General features: G+C 44.2%; 1 protein-coding gene across 1 annotated transcript in view; it reads right to left on the reverse strand.

The window, feature by feature from the left end:
• fgf14 (fibroblast growth factor 14) overlaps positions 1-11,259 on the reverse strand; it is a 92,311-nt gene extending 81,052 nt beyond the window's left edge. Inside the window, exon 1 of the mRNA XM_063212881.1 lies at positions 11,067-11,259. Within this exon, the coding sequence (XP_063068951.1) occupies positions 11,067-11,259 (193 nt within the window). The remainder of the gene's footprint in view (positions 1-11,066) is intronic.
• Positions 11,260-12,701: the final 1,442 nt, after the last annotated feature.

Raw genomic sequence — 12,701 nt, forward strand, 5'->3', positions numbered from 1 at the left:
CAGGATTTTTTTTGAATAGGTCGGAATTCTACCAGGAATTCTAAGGGAAAATTATCATTTTGGTCATAATTTAAATAATGTCAAATAACTTGAAAAGAAATGAAAAGTGTCAATTACAAGTTACTTTCATATTAAAGTAGAGAAAACACACTTTCAAATGGTATATCATTTATGGATAATTAATTGTTCAGTATTCTCATAGAGTGCCTTTGATGTGGATTAAATGATAAAAATGTGATAAAATCCGATATTATCTAGGCCTATCTATCTATATATCTATATATTTAGGCCTATCTATCTATCTATCGATCTCTCTATCCATCTATCTATCTATCCTTCGTCTATCCATCCATCCATCCAGGGTCAAAGTTGAACAATGCTCATGTGACGACAACAAATGTCGCTCACCCAAAAGTCCTGTTTTCAAGCGGTTTCAAGCGGTATAACGGTAATGGACTACACTAGCTAATAATGTTTGAACTAAACCATGCCAAAGACATGTAAGGATAACCGTAGAAGTGTCCGCGATAGCAGACAGGACATGAATGAAGCTGTAAGGAAGTTTCCCCTCCCAATTTGGCACAGGTAAGACGCGCCAGGCATCACAGACTACAACATGATCTAAAAATAGCCTAAATAGTCATAAACATGTGCTGTTGACCATGAAAATAGATCGAAGAGGGTTGGAAGTTTTCATATTTAGTGTATATTGGTTGTAGAAACAGAATGGTTGTGTTTGTAGCCATCCAATCTCGGACGGCCGTCATTTGAATTGACCGCAGATTGCCAAATCGCATAAAGCGGCGCATCTCGTAATAAAATCTAAAATACTGAAAAATAATATAATATAAACATATAGTTTTTATACTGAAAGTATATCGAGGAGGGTCTGTAATATTGAGCTAAAGTGTTTGAAAGCTGGAAAAACTGCATGATGACGGCCGTTCAGCCGTATTTTCATATGAAAATATTCCGGCCGGCCGCGGCCGTTCTGGTACAGATCCAGCCGGACGTTCACGGCCGTTATGGTAGCTAGAGGGTTAAGGAAAAACACACGTCTTTCCCCAAAATCAAATTTAAATTTGTCAAATTCAATTTGTCATTATCAGCAATGACAGGTCTCCAATTATATTTGCATGTATTAGCAGCTTCATGTTTGGATGATTAAATGTAGGCGTGGGGAACTGGCAAGGAATTCACAATATGTTACATATCACCAGACACATGCCGCAACATAATGCTGTCACAATGTATTGCAAGACATGTATTATTGGGATACATTGCAATATTCAACATGCTTCGACAGGCTAAATGTGTAAAACATAGAGCTTGATTGCCAGTTACTATGTACAATATAGTACGTACATATCATCACAACTGAATGAAAATGAACAGGTCTGGAAGTAGAATTTGCTTTTTCGAATGCTTTCGAACCATTCAAACAACGTTTTTCACTCAATTGCATTTTCAACTTGAATTTCCCTTTATCCATTCAGACCCAGATGCTGAGAGAGCGCAAGTGACATATCTGCGGTGTGGATTGAACTGATGCACTGGTGACATGGTTTGTGCAGCCACATGGCTAAACTTGCAAATAGCTTTGGTCCAAAACACTAGCCTCGGGCAGAGATCAATTGCTCTGTGAGGCGTTACACACACTATCTCCATATGGAGCACTGGGGGACCGGATACTGTGTGTGGGGGCAGGTCAACACAATAAGGTAGCAGACAAGGTAAAAAAAAGAAAAAAGGATGAGAAAAAACCTGGTGAAGATGGTAACCAACCGGGGTGTGTGTGTGTGTTTGTGTGTGTGTGTGTGCGCGCGCGCACGCGTGTGTGAGTGTGTGAGTGCGTGTGTTCAAGAGGGAGTGAGAGTGAAAGAGAGGGTGAAAGTAACAAACACGGAAGAATGACACAGACAAAGACAAGGACACAGAAACAAGCATGAGATAAGATAAGAGAAGAACAAAGAGATAAAGAGATATTGAGAAAGGTGGCGAGACGGAGCATGATACTGTGTCAGTTATAGAGAATAAAAGAGGAAGGGATAGAAAAGGAGAGAGAGAGAGAGAGAGAGAGAGAGAGAGAGAGAGAGAGAGAGAGAGAGAGAGAGAGAGAGAGAGAGAGAGAGAGAGTGAGAGAGCATGAGTAGTTCAGACTTGACAAATGGAGAAAAGTGTTTGGTTTGGCCAGCCCTTGTGCTCCTGGAGAGGCATCATTCTCACGCTAAGGGAAAACATAGATGGATGAAGTGGGGACCAGGAGCAGGAGGAGGGCCAAGAGGGAGGCAGAGGACAGAGAGGAAGAGGAAAAGGGGAAGAGGAGGTGAAGAGAAATAGAATCTGTGGAGGTGAGCACGAAAGGGGCTTTTTTAAATAGTGCTTGGCAAAGCCAGCAGCAGACAAGAACAGGTGTGCGTGTGCGTGTGCGTGTGTGTGTGTGTGTGTGTGTGTGTGTGTGTGTGTGTGTGTGTGTGTGTGTGTGTGTGTGTGTGTGTGTGTGTGTGTGTGTGTGTGTGTGAGGAGGAGGAGGAGAGGAGGACATGCTCCACTGAACACAGCCGAGCAGCTGCAGACTAAACCACAAGATGTGACTGACCTAGTTTGGAGGTTTCTGGAATATGCAAGGGGCTTTTCCAGCCCACACACACACTGGCACACACACACGCACACACACACACACACACACACACACACACACACACACACACACACACACACACACACACACACACACACACACACACACACACACGCACACACACACACACACACACACACACACACACCACAGAGTACTCCAAAGCAAAGCATGGTTTCAGCAATGGCTACATGACTACATCAAAGGATTCTATCGCCTCTAATACAATTTAAACCAGACTGACACTAATAGTAACATTCCATACTTTCCACGAGACAGGGTCTCTTGTTGTGTCCGTAATAGTTTTACACTGTTTAGGAAGGAGAGCTTACATTGCATTTCAAAAGTGAACCGAACTAAAGCCAAATCCAAACAAGAACAGGTCCCTCCCTGCATCTACGGACACTGTGTCTAACAATCTACTGCCATTTAAACTCAATAATTGGATGTGGTGATAAGTAATTTCAGTTGAACGGTCTCTAATCAATTTCATTTGTTGGTCACTGACAGCTAATGCCACTTTTGATATTGATTATTAAATTATACATTTTGTTTTTTATCTAAGAAGCAAATTCATTGTTTGTATATGAATGACCAATTATCAATTAATTTATGGGCATTAGCTGTAGTGGTACACCTTTCTGCTTGACCTGACGTCTGCTTCTAACAAATGTCAATTTCCTTTGCACCATGCACACATACTGTATATCTGTGATTCTCTCTACACATGTATGTAAAATATGTCCCTCCTCTTTCCATCCTGATCTGTATCGTCTTATATTATCTTGGCCTCTGTTCAATTCTCATTTATGTGATGAGTACAGTGGTTCTTTCTGTTGCGATAGCCCTCCCCTTACCGACAAGCTGCTACTACTCTCCACTCACTGACATACAGTTGTTCTCAGATGACATTAATTAGTTTCAAATGGAGTGATTATCAATACTACTTGACCCAATACTTCCGAGAGGCGCAGAGTGAAAGGTCAACAGTAATTCAGCGTTTATGCCATTCCTTGCACTCGCTCGCATGGCATTTCACACGTCCTGCACTCCACATCCTCTTTCGACTCGACCAGCACCGAGGGACAGAGGCAATCAAATGATGGCGACGGCACAAAAAATAAACCGTAAACAAATGCATTTTTAAAAAGGCAACGAGTAAGACCTGGGGATGCGGCCAAAGCAGAACAAATTAAACACAGCATGGCCTTCATTTATCTGGCTTTAATGACGACAAACAATGAGACCAAAGGGCATATCGACCGGCCCAAGAGGGAGGTTTGTCACGCACAAGGACTAAGGCTACAAACTCTGCCAAATGCAAGGAGGGATTCCCTAACTGACCATTGCACAAAGGTGAACCCACCAGCCATTTTGTAACTGCAACATTATTGGTCATAAACATAAACTTAATCCTTTTCACTCAATATTTCACATTTTTGCATTGATCTCTACAGGTTTTATGTTAGGCTTCAAGTCGGTTATCGAAAGTACAGTTTATGTAAGCTTTCCAATGTCATTACATGAGTCATCCTCATTTTGCCCATCGGACTGCTGTACAACTAATGAAATGTTATTAAATGATGGATTGCTTAATTGCAGTGCATTGTTTGGGACTGCTAATTCCCAGATCTGGATGGACAGACACTAAGGGACTGTATTTGCAGGCAAGTAATGCTTTAAATAACCTAGAATGCACACAGCATATCATTTTAAATATACTGTAACATAAGACTTGTAGAATATAATGTATGAGAAATACACCCAGAATTATAAACATGATTTGTTTCCACAAACATTTATAATGATGTCATTATATAATATAAGTCATTATGAAGGTGTTAATGCATACAACCCTAATAGGCAGTTCCACCATCCTCCCAGCCACCTTTTTCTCCCGCTACACAACTAAAAATGCAGTCTAAATTCAATACTTAGAGATTACTCTGGGCCCAAATACATTTTAGATGACATCAACTCGATAAGCGTTGAATTGACACTGTATATTTATTGTGGACTTTCATGTCATTCTCTCACACCATCATATACAACAAAGGCACAGAAAGCAAAAAACAAAAAAACAAAATACAAGGTGACCTGAGACCAAAGCCCTTCCTGGCAAGTTTAATTGAGTGCACACATACACGGATTCATCCACCCATGCTCCTCTAGACAGCACAGTGTGGGGATTGAGGAGGGTCTCGGCAGGGGGTCTTCCGATCCGGTGAATGCCGAACACGTAACACAACCACAGTCGCAACCGACACAATCAACAGCCCCAGCCAACGTCTTGACAGGCTGTCACACACCAACATGATCTCCAAAAATTCCGTGCTCCTAGACACGGATGTTAAGGGCACAAAATCCGTGTCCAGGAGCACGGATTTTGCCAAAATTCCGTGCTCCTGGACACGGAATTGTTTTCCGTGCTCCTGGACACGGAATTGTTTTCCGTGATGGACACAGAGAAGTGCTCTCTCTGTAGGCTAATCCCACTGCTCTATGTTTCCACAGTCTTGTGTTTTCTCTGGATTTTTCTAATTTCAAATATTTTTTCTAAAAAAAAAAACATTTCCTACTGACAGGTTAGGGTTAGGGATTGTTTTGGTCTGGGCACAGCTAGTTTTCTTTCATTCATTATATGAATTTGATAGCCTAGCAACCAACTGGAAAAGGTATTTCTCAAAAATATGTCTTTAATGACAGGTTACGGTTAGGGAATGTTTTGGTCAGGGCACAACTTAAATTGCTATAGCATTATTTTGTTTAGGATTAGCATTTGGTATGTATTTTCTAATGATAGAGTTACACAGTACTGTGGTAATAGCCTATAGAAAGCACTTCCGTGTGCCCATCACGGAAAACAATTCTGTGTCCAGGAGCACGGAAAACAATTCCGTGTCCAGGAGCACGGAATTTTGGCAAAATCCGTGCTCCTGGACACAGATTTTGTGTCCTTAACATTCGTGTCTAGGAGCACGGAATTTTTGGAGATCAGGCTGTCACACACACTTGTCTTAGGCAGCGGGGAAGCCTGTCATCCCTCCCCACTCCAAATGGAATTAGCCCAGAAAATGTCTACAACTCAGCTCTGTGTTTATGTGGTAGAGTGCATTTGTGTGTGTGTGTGTGTGTGTGTGTGTGTGTGTGTGTGTGTGTGTGTGTGTGTGTGTGTGTGTGTGTGTGTGTGTGTGTGTGTGTGTGTGTGTGTCTTGCCACCTGTGTGTCTTGCCATCTGTACGTATGCGTGAGTGTGCATGTGTGATAAGGTCCTCTCTGGAAGTCTTTCAATGAACATCAGAATGCTTTTCCGTTTTACAATACTGGACGGGGTTACGATATGATACGATACCATACCATACTAATTTATTGTCCGTTTACACTGAAATGTATTTAGCATAACGGAGCAAGACTCGTTTAAGACAGGACATACATAAAAGGAAATGAAACCTTCTTGATGCTGATGCATAGCCTACACCTGAACTAGGGACAACCTCCACACAAAACACATGAACACCAAACATCTGTCCCCACCCAAAGACACGCCCATCCTCCACCCGCCACCCCACGACTCAGCACCGCATGGCTGAACACTGTAGAACACTGATCTCATTTTTTTGGAGGCCTGGATGATTGTACAACTTGTGGGAAAGAAGAAGACAGGGCTAAAAATGAAACCACAGCAAAGGCCCCTGAAAGCCAAGCAAGAGTGACTGCTCCTAATCTCCAACAAAGAGATGAATAGGTTGGAGGGTGGAACGAAAAAAAAAAGATGTTAAATAAATGAAAAACTCAGCTCCTTCTGGCCGACAGAGGTAGGAGAGCGGGTGGGGTACTACTATGGCAGGGTGGAGTGAGGTGGGGTGAGGGGGGGAACAAAGACAGCCTTTCATGTCTGGAGCGATTTCACAGAATGTTTTAGGAGCCAGTGTGCCGACATTAGCATAGAGCCAACCCCACCTTCATTTCATTAGATTCAGTGTCAATCATCCGGGGCCCCTTGTGCTACATCACTGCTAATCAGGAGTTTGGGTGCTGCGGCAGACTTGAAAACTTAGTATACCCAAGGAAGCCAGCGCCGGGGACCAAAGGGGTCAGTTGTCCCAGGCCCAGGGAGATGGGGCCCCAGAATTGATTACTCCTTGGGGGGGGGTTGGGCGAGCTTTCAGATGACTTTGTCCCTGGGGCGAAAACAGTTGTCAGTGGCCATGAGCATGCCCATGCCACCGGCGCACACTTAAGCTGCTCCGCGTAGGGGGCAATAAAAACATGATAGCGATTCATGAAAGTTTAATTGACCCCATCATCACACGCGCGTGGCTGTGCGAGGCTTTCACGACATATTAATGGCCCGACATTGTTCATGCTGAAGGCAAACACACACACACACACACACACACACACACACACACAGACACACACACACACACACACACACACACACACACACACACACACACACACACACACACACACACACACACACACACACACACACACACACACACACACACACACACACCAATTCTCCCTCACCTTATCTCTAGTACTGTCTACCCACGCACACACACTGAGAGTAAAAGTCTATACACATGCACACACACACTCACACAGACAGACACATGCAGGCACGCACGCGTGCGGATGGACGGACAGAGGCATGCACGAACGCACGCGAGCACACAAACACACGCACGAACGCACGAACGCGCGCGCGTGCATGCACACACACACACACACAAACACACACCAATTCTCCCTCACCTTCTCTCTAGTACTGTCTACCTACGCACACACACTAAGAGTAAAACTCTATACACATGCACACACACACTCACACAGACACACACATGCAAGCACGCGTCCGGATGGACAGACGGACGCATGTACGAACGCACGCGCGAGCACACACACACGCGCACACACACACACACACACACACACACACACACACACACACACACACACACACACACACACACACACACACACACACACACACACACACACACACACAGCTACTATTGAGATTTAAGAGCTGCTCCAGCTCCAGTACATCAAACACTTAACTGTCTTTATGACGACAGACACTTATCATCTCTTGGTAAGGGGGAGAGCTGGCCAAAGAAGTGCCCGACTTAAATCCAGATGTACAGCATTAGGTGCTCTTCCCTTAGGTGTGTTTGAGACACCCAGGTCTGAAGGGAGGAGGACCATTGGGAAGACACACATGCACGCACACGCATACGCACACTCACGCATATGCACACACACACGCACACACACAACCACTAAAACTACTTCCTCCACCCCTAACGACACTGCCCAAATCGAAGCCTTTAGATGCAGAGAGAGAGAGAGAGAGAGAGAGAGAGAGAGAGAGAGAGAGAGAGAGAGGTCTTGAGAGAGGTCTTGTTTTCCTCCTGGAAGCCTTCGCCTAACTAATCACACCATCGTAGGTGTGATGTCAGTCAATATGCCCCTCACCAGCACAGCTCTCCTCCTCTTTCCTCTCCCGGAAGAGGCACCATCTCCTCTCCTCTGTGGCCTCAGCTGGGGCGGGAAGAGCATGGCCAATAAAGAACCAACACACACACACACACACGCACGCACGCACACACACACACACACACACACACGCACGCACGCACACACACACACACACACACCGTACTGTACATAGAAACACATCCGTACACACTCATAGCATGCACGAACACACACCATCTCTCTCTCTCTCTCTCTCTCTCTCTCTCTCTCTCTCTCTCTCTCTCTCTCTCTCTCTCTCTCTCTCTCTCTCTCACACACACACCCACCCACACACACACACACACACACACACACACACACATACATACACAGACACAGAAACACACACCAGCCCTAGTGGCCCTCGTGGCTGCTTCAAAGCCCTGATTATGATCGGTGATGCGTTCAGGTTTATTTGCGGGGAATGTCCTTCCAGTGGCCAGCTATTGAATTAAGCACACCAAACAAACCATTAGTCTTCCTTAGCGGCATCCTGAGAGAGAGAGAGAGAGAGAGAGAGAGAGAGAGAGAGAGAGAGAGAGAGAGAGAGAGAGAGAGAGAGAGAGAGAGAGAGAGAGAGAACACAACAAAAGTAGCCCCCTGGTGTGTCTGTTTTCTTTCTCTTTTTCCATAGCATAAGAGGCGGGCATTGTGCTGCAATTGCTCACTGAAGATTTTCCCAAAACCTCACAAGGGAAATTAATGAAGAGAATTCCCACAAGCTCACTCACACGCTCACAGGCACGCATGCATACACACACGCACACGCGCACACACACGCACAACCACACACACACACACACACACACACACACACACACACACACACACACACACACACACACACACACACACACACACACACGTCCCTCTTCACTGGTGCTCACATTGCCTACATGCACACACGTTACCAAAACATACTCGATTCCGCTCAAACATGTCATTAGCTAGTATGATTATTCCGGAACAAGGATAAATCACCCTCTCCACCACCACTGATTGCAAAAAGGCATCCCTTGATTAGGAACTATAGGCCATGACTCAACCACTTTAAAAATGCAGCTGGATTTTCTACCACAGTTGGCACTAACATGATGCACAACAAGCATTTTTTTTTGTGGTGGGATTCTGGACAATATCCAGGCGTCTACAGACCACTGAAAGGTGCTTTGTTGAAAATATTTAGGTGAATTCTGCCTTACTGAATAATAAGGCTGTCATATACTGTAAGATTCAGTTGAAGCATGTTCATGATCTTGCAGTTACACCAGCCATGTGTGTTAGTACAGAACAGTCCATCATTATACACTTCATATCTTCTGACATGCCCAGATTATCTTAAAACAAAGTTTGTTCATGGTCTTGAAATGTCAACCTCCCGAGAAAAGTGGAAGTCATAGGCCTACTTCTTTACTATCCCTTGTCATTGTAGTCATAGGTAGCATGTTGTTAAAAAATATATACATGGACAGGGACACGTGTAAATTGTTGCCTACATCTTAGCATATTATATCTTTATCTATGGTGTTTTCGATGCACGTGCACAATTTGTATGAATGACGCCAGCAAGGGGTGCGCGTGATATCTGAATCGCACTCAAGTTATGAAGCCACACCCGCTTTGAAAAATGGGTAAACGGTTTAAATGGACAAAAAACATTGAAATGTGGAAATTGCAATGTCACAACATAGGCTAGCTTACAAAACAATAGCCAACCGATACATCCAATGCATACACAAATAGGCAACATGAACTCCAATGCCCTTCGGAATAGATTTGACAGGTTCGTTAATACCCAAAGGTCAACGAGTTGTGCAAGGTGGTAATAGCCTGTAGCTTATTTAATCAAGACACAACACAGCTGGGGCTTTTATCAGTTCAGAGATACCTGATATCTTGAAATCCTTTGCCAAAAAAAAAACCACCCTCCCGCCACCTTGTATAAACAACCTTCCCTCATGATTCAGGTCTGATCTGTGTTGATTGAATTTCCAGGCTGCAGAGTAGCTGACGCCAACGACACAATGAGTGTTAGTTTAAGATAGCATCTACTCAGCAACAAGTTGGGCACCTGCTGCACATAGATCGAAAAATTCAATGTTCCAGATTCGGCCAAGTTAAGAACATATTCTCATATCGTTTGATGAATTACATTTAGCTGAAATCAAGTTTTAGCACGCTGTGGCACATTTAAACTAATGTGGAGATCAGTGGATGGAGAGTTACAGTAGGCTAAATAAAAATGTAAGGTTTTCACCCTGAACACGGCGAATTCTCACAGTAAAGTTCAGGACTTAGCCTGGTAGACTTAAAAGGACAGAAAATTGGGATTAGGGCAATAGGAAATAATATGGCAATAGGAAACAAAACGAGGGCAATACAAAAACCCATTTTTGTCAAAAGCCATTTTCAGGATTTGAAAGGCGTGCGATTAGGGCTGGTCTTTTCGGCTAGTCGTCTGCTGACAGGCATTCAGAGCAGCTGACAGTGTGTGTGTGTGTGTGTGTGTGTGTGTGTGTGTGTGCGTGTGTGTGTGTGGTGAAGTGAAGTGCCCTTTTGTCTAAAACAGGTTGTCACGATCAGCTCAACAGCCTGTTGCCATCTCTAATTGAGAATTATCTGCTTTTGTTCACCACTAGGAAAAGGTGGTTTTGGGGTAGCCTATATAGCCTTCACCTGCGCACGGTTTCTTCTTTTTCCCCATACGTGAGATTTAGCCATTCAGCTACGAGGAGCACCTAGTGTTTGTTGTCAGTGACCAAATGGAATGGTTGAAAGAAAAACTAGGCCATATTATCAAATGACATGCCTAACAAGTTACAACTAGCTAATTTATGCCACACCTTTAACACTGTCCGGCCTACGACTTTAAGAAGGTTAGAGAACTTTCTCGCACCTTGTCGCCGTAGCCTCCGCTTTCTGAGGCCGAAGATCCTCACTTTCGAGAAGATGTCCACCAGGTTTCCATTACAGAGCCCTTTATTCTTGCTGGGGCTTTTCCTTCTCCTGTTAGTCGAGGGTCGGTCTTGATGTTGCTCCCGTGCCTGTCTCTTTTGCCGGATCAAACCGCTGGCAATAGCCGCTGCCATTTCTCAAACAGAAGTCTTTAACTCCGAAGACAAAGCACAGACAACACAAACAACCCTGCTTGTGTGAGCGCTTTGATTTATTGTCCCATTTTTGCGATTGAAGTCGTCCCTTTGTCTGTCATGAATATTAGTTGATATTGTTCTATAATGTCCGGTAATTACATTTTAACGATGATATATTAGACATTGCGCTGTCATACTTTAGGCAGTTCACACGTCGGTAAGATACACCCGTTACAAAATCATATTTTCATCACGATGTGCCCTCAGTAGAAAATAAAAGCTCCACGATGGAGAGCTCGTTATTTGTCATACCTGCATATCGATTAGTCTATTCGCATCAAAGCCTATGATATTCGCAGTTCCTTCAGAAAGACAGCACTCTGTGCTCAGACATGTTCATTTTTTTCATCTTCCCTTCCCGCTCACCCTCTGGGTAACAGAAGTCAGGACCTCGGACAGCGTAGGCTACGTCCACTTCTCAGGGTGTCGATCACCGCCAAACAAACCAACAAAAACAAATTTTCTTAAAATTGTGGCAAGAATAAGGATGTCCTCCCGTCTCCCAGATGGGGCTTAGCGACGAGAATGTCTCCAGTCACATATTCGCCAAGTTCAGCATCGATCCGCGACTTTTTTGTGAAAATGTTTATTCTTCCTGACAGCGTCAAGCATTTGGGGGATATGTGTGTTCTGTAACTGTGACGCCGGTTCCAAAAAGATCCTGTGAGTATCACGAAGTCGTTTGATTTCCAAGCAATTCTTCTACGGACTCCTTCCCGAAAAACCCACTGATCATATTCCTGCGAAGGCTTTTCAGACGAGATATGTAGGCTATGTTTTTCTTTTCCACAACACAACTTTCACGTTCTGCAAAACGATTTAGACAGACATAACACCAACTCCCCCGGCTGTGCGAGGTGACGTCTGGATTAACAGCAGCATAAAAATAAAATAAACTTGAGAACATCCCATTAGATAGAAGACAGCATTAAGGCGGTCGGAATTGTATATCCAGTACGAAAAGGGAAATCAGCAAGTAACGGTCAAGATAAAAACATGTCCAATATCGCACATTTCTCCACAACGCAAAGGCACAGTTTGCATGCACGCTCAACTCCCGCGCACGGGGAAAAGGCACCCAAGCTTTTCACTTCGCCCCAAACATCAATGCATCTCCCACATCAACAAGTCTTAACGACTAACTCCTCCTTTTCGATCGCCCCCAAAGCGAGAAAACCCACCCTTCTCTTAATCACAGACCGATGTCTCTGCCTGTGCGTCCACAAGAAAAAAGGCTCTTCGGATGTTTGGCTGTTTGCTGCCCGAAGACAGTGGAATTGCGTGATAGCCTACGACTGCCACTGCTATGCAAGTAGAAACGCCTCTGCTCATGTGAGCTCGCAAATATACCAACTGTGAGAATGTAATGATATCGAGAG

The sequence above is a fragment of the Engraulis encrasicolus genome, chromosome 13, assembly GCF_034702125.1.
Source record: "Engraulis encrasicolus isolate BLACKSEA-1 chromosome 13, IST_EnEncr_1.0, whole genome shotgun sequence".
NCBI lineage: Eukaryota > Metazoa > Chordata > Actinopteri > Clupeiformes > Engraulidae > Engraulis > Engraulis encrasicolus.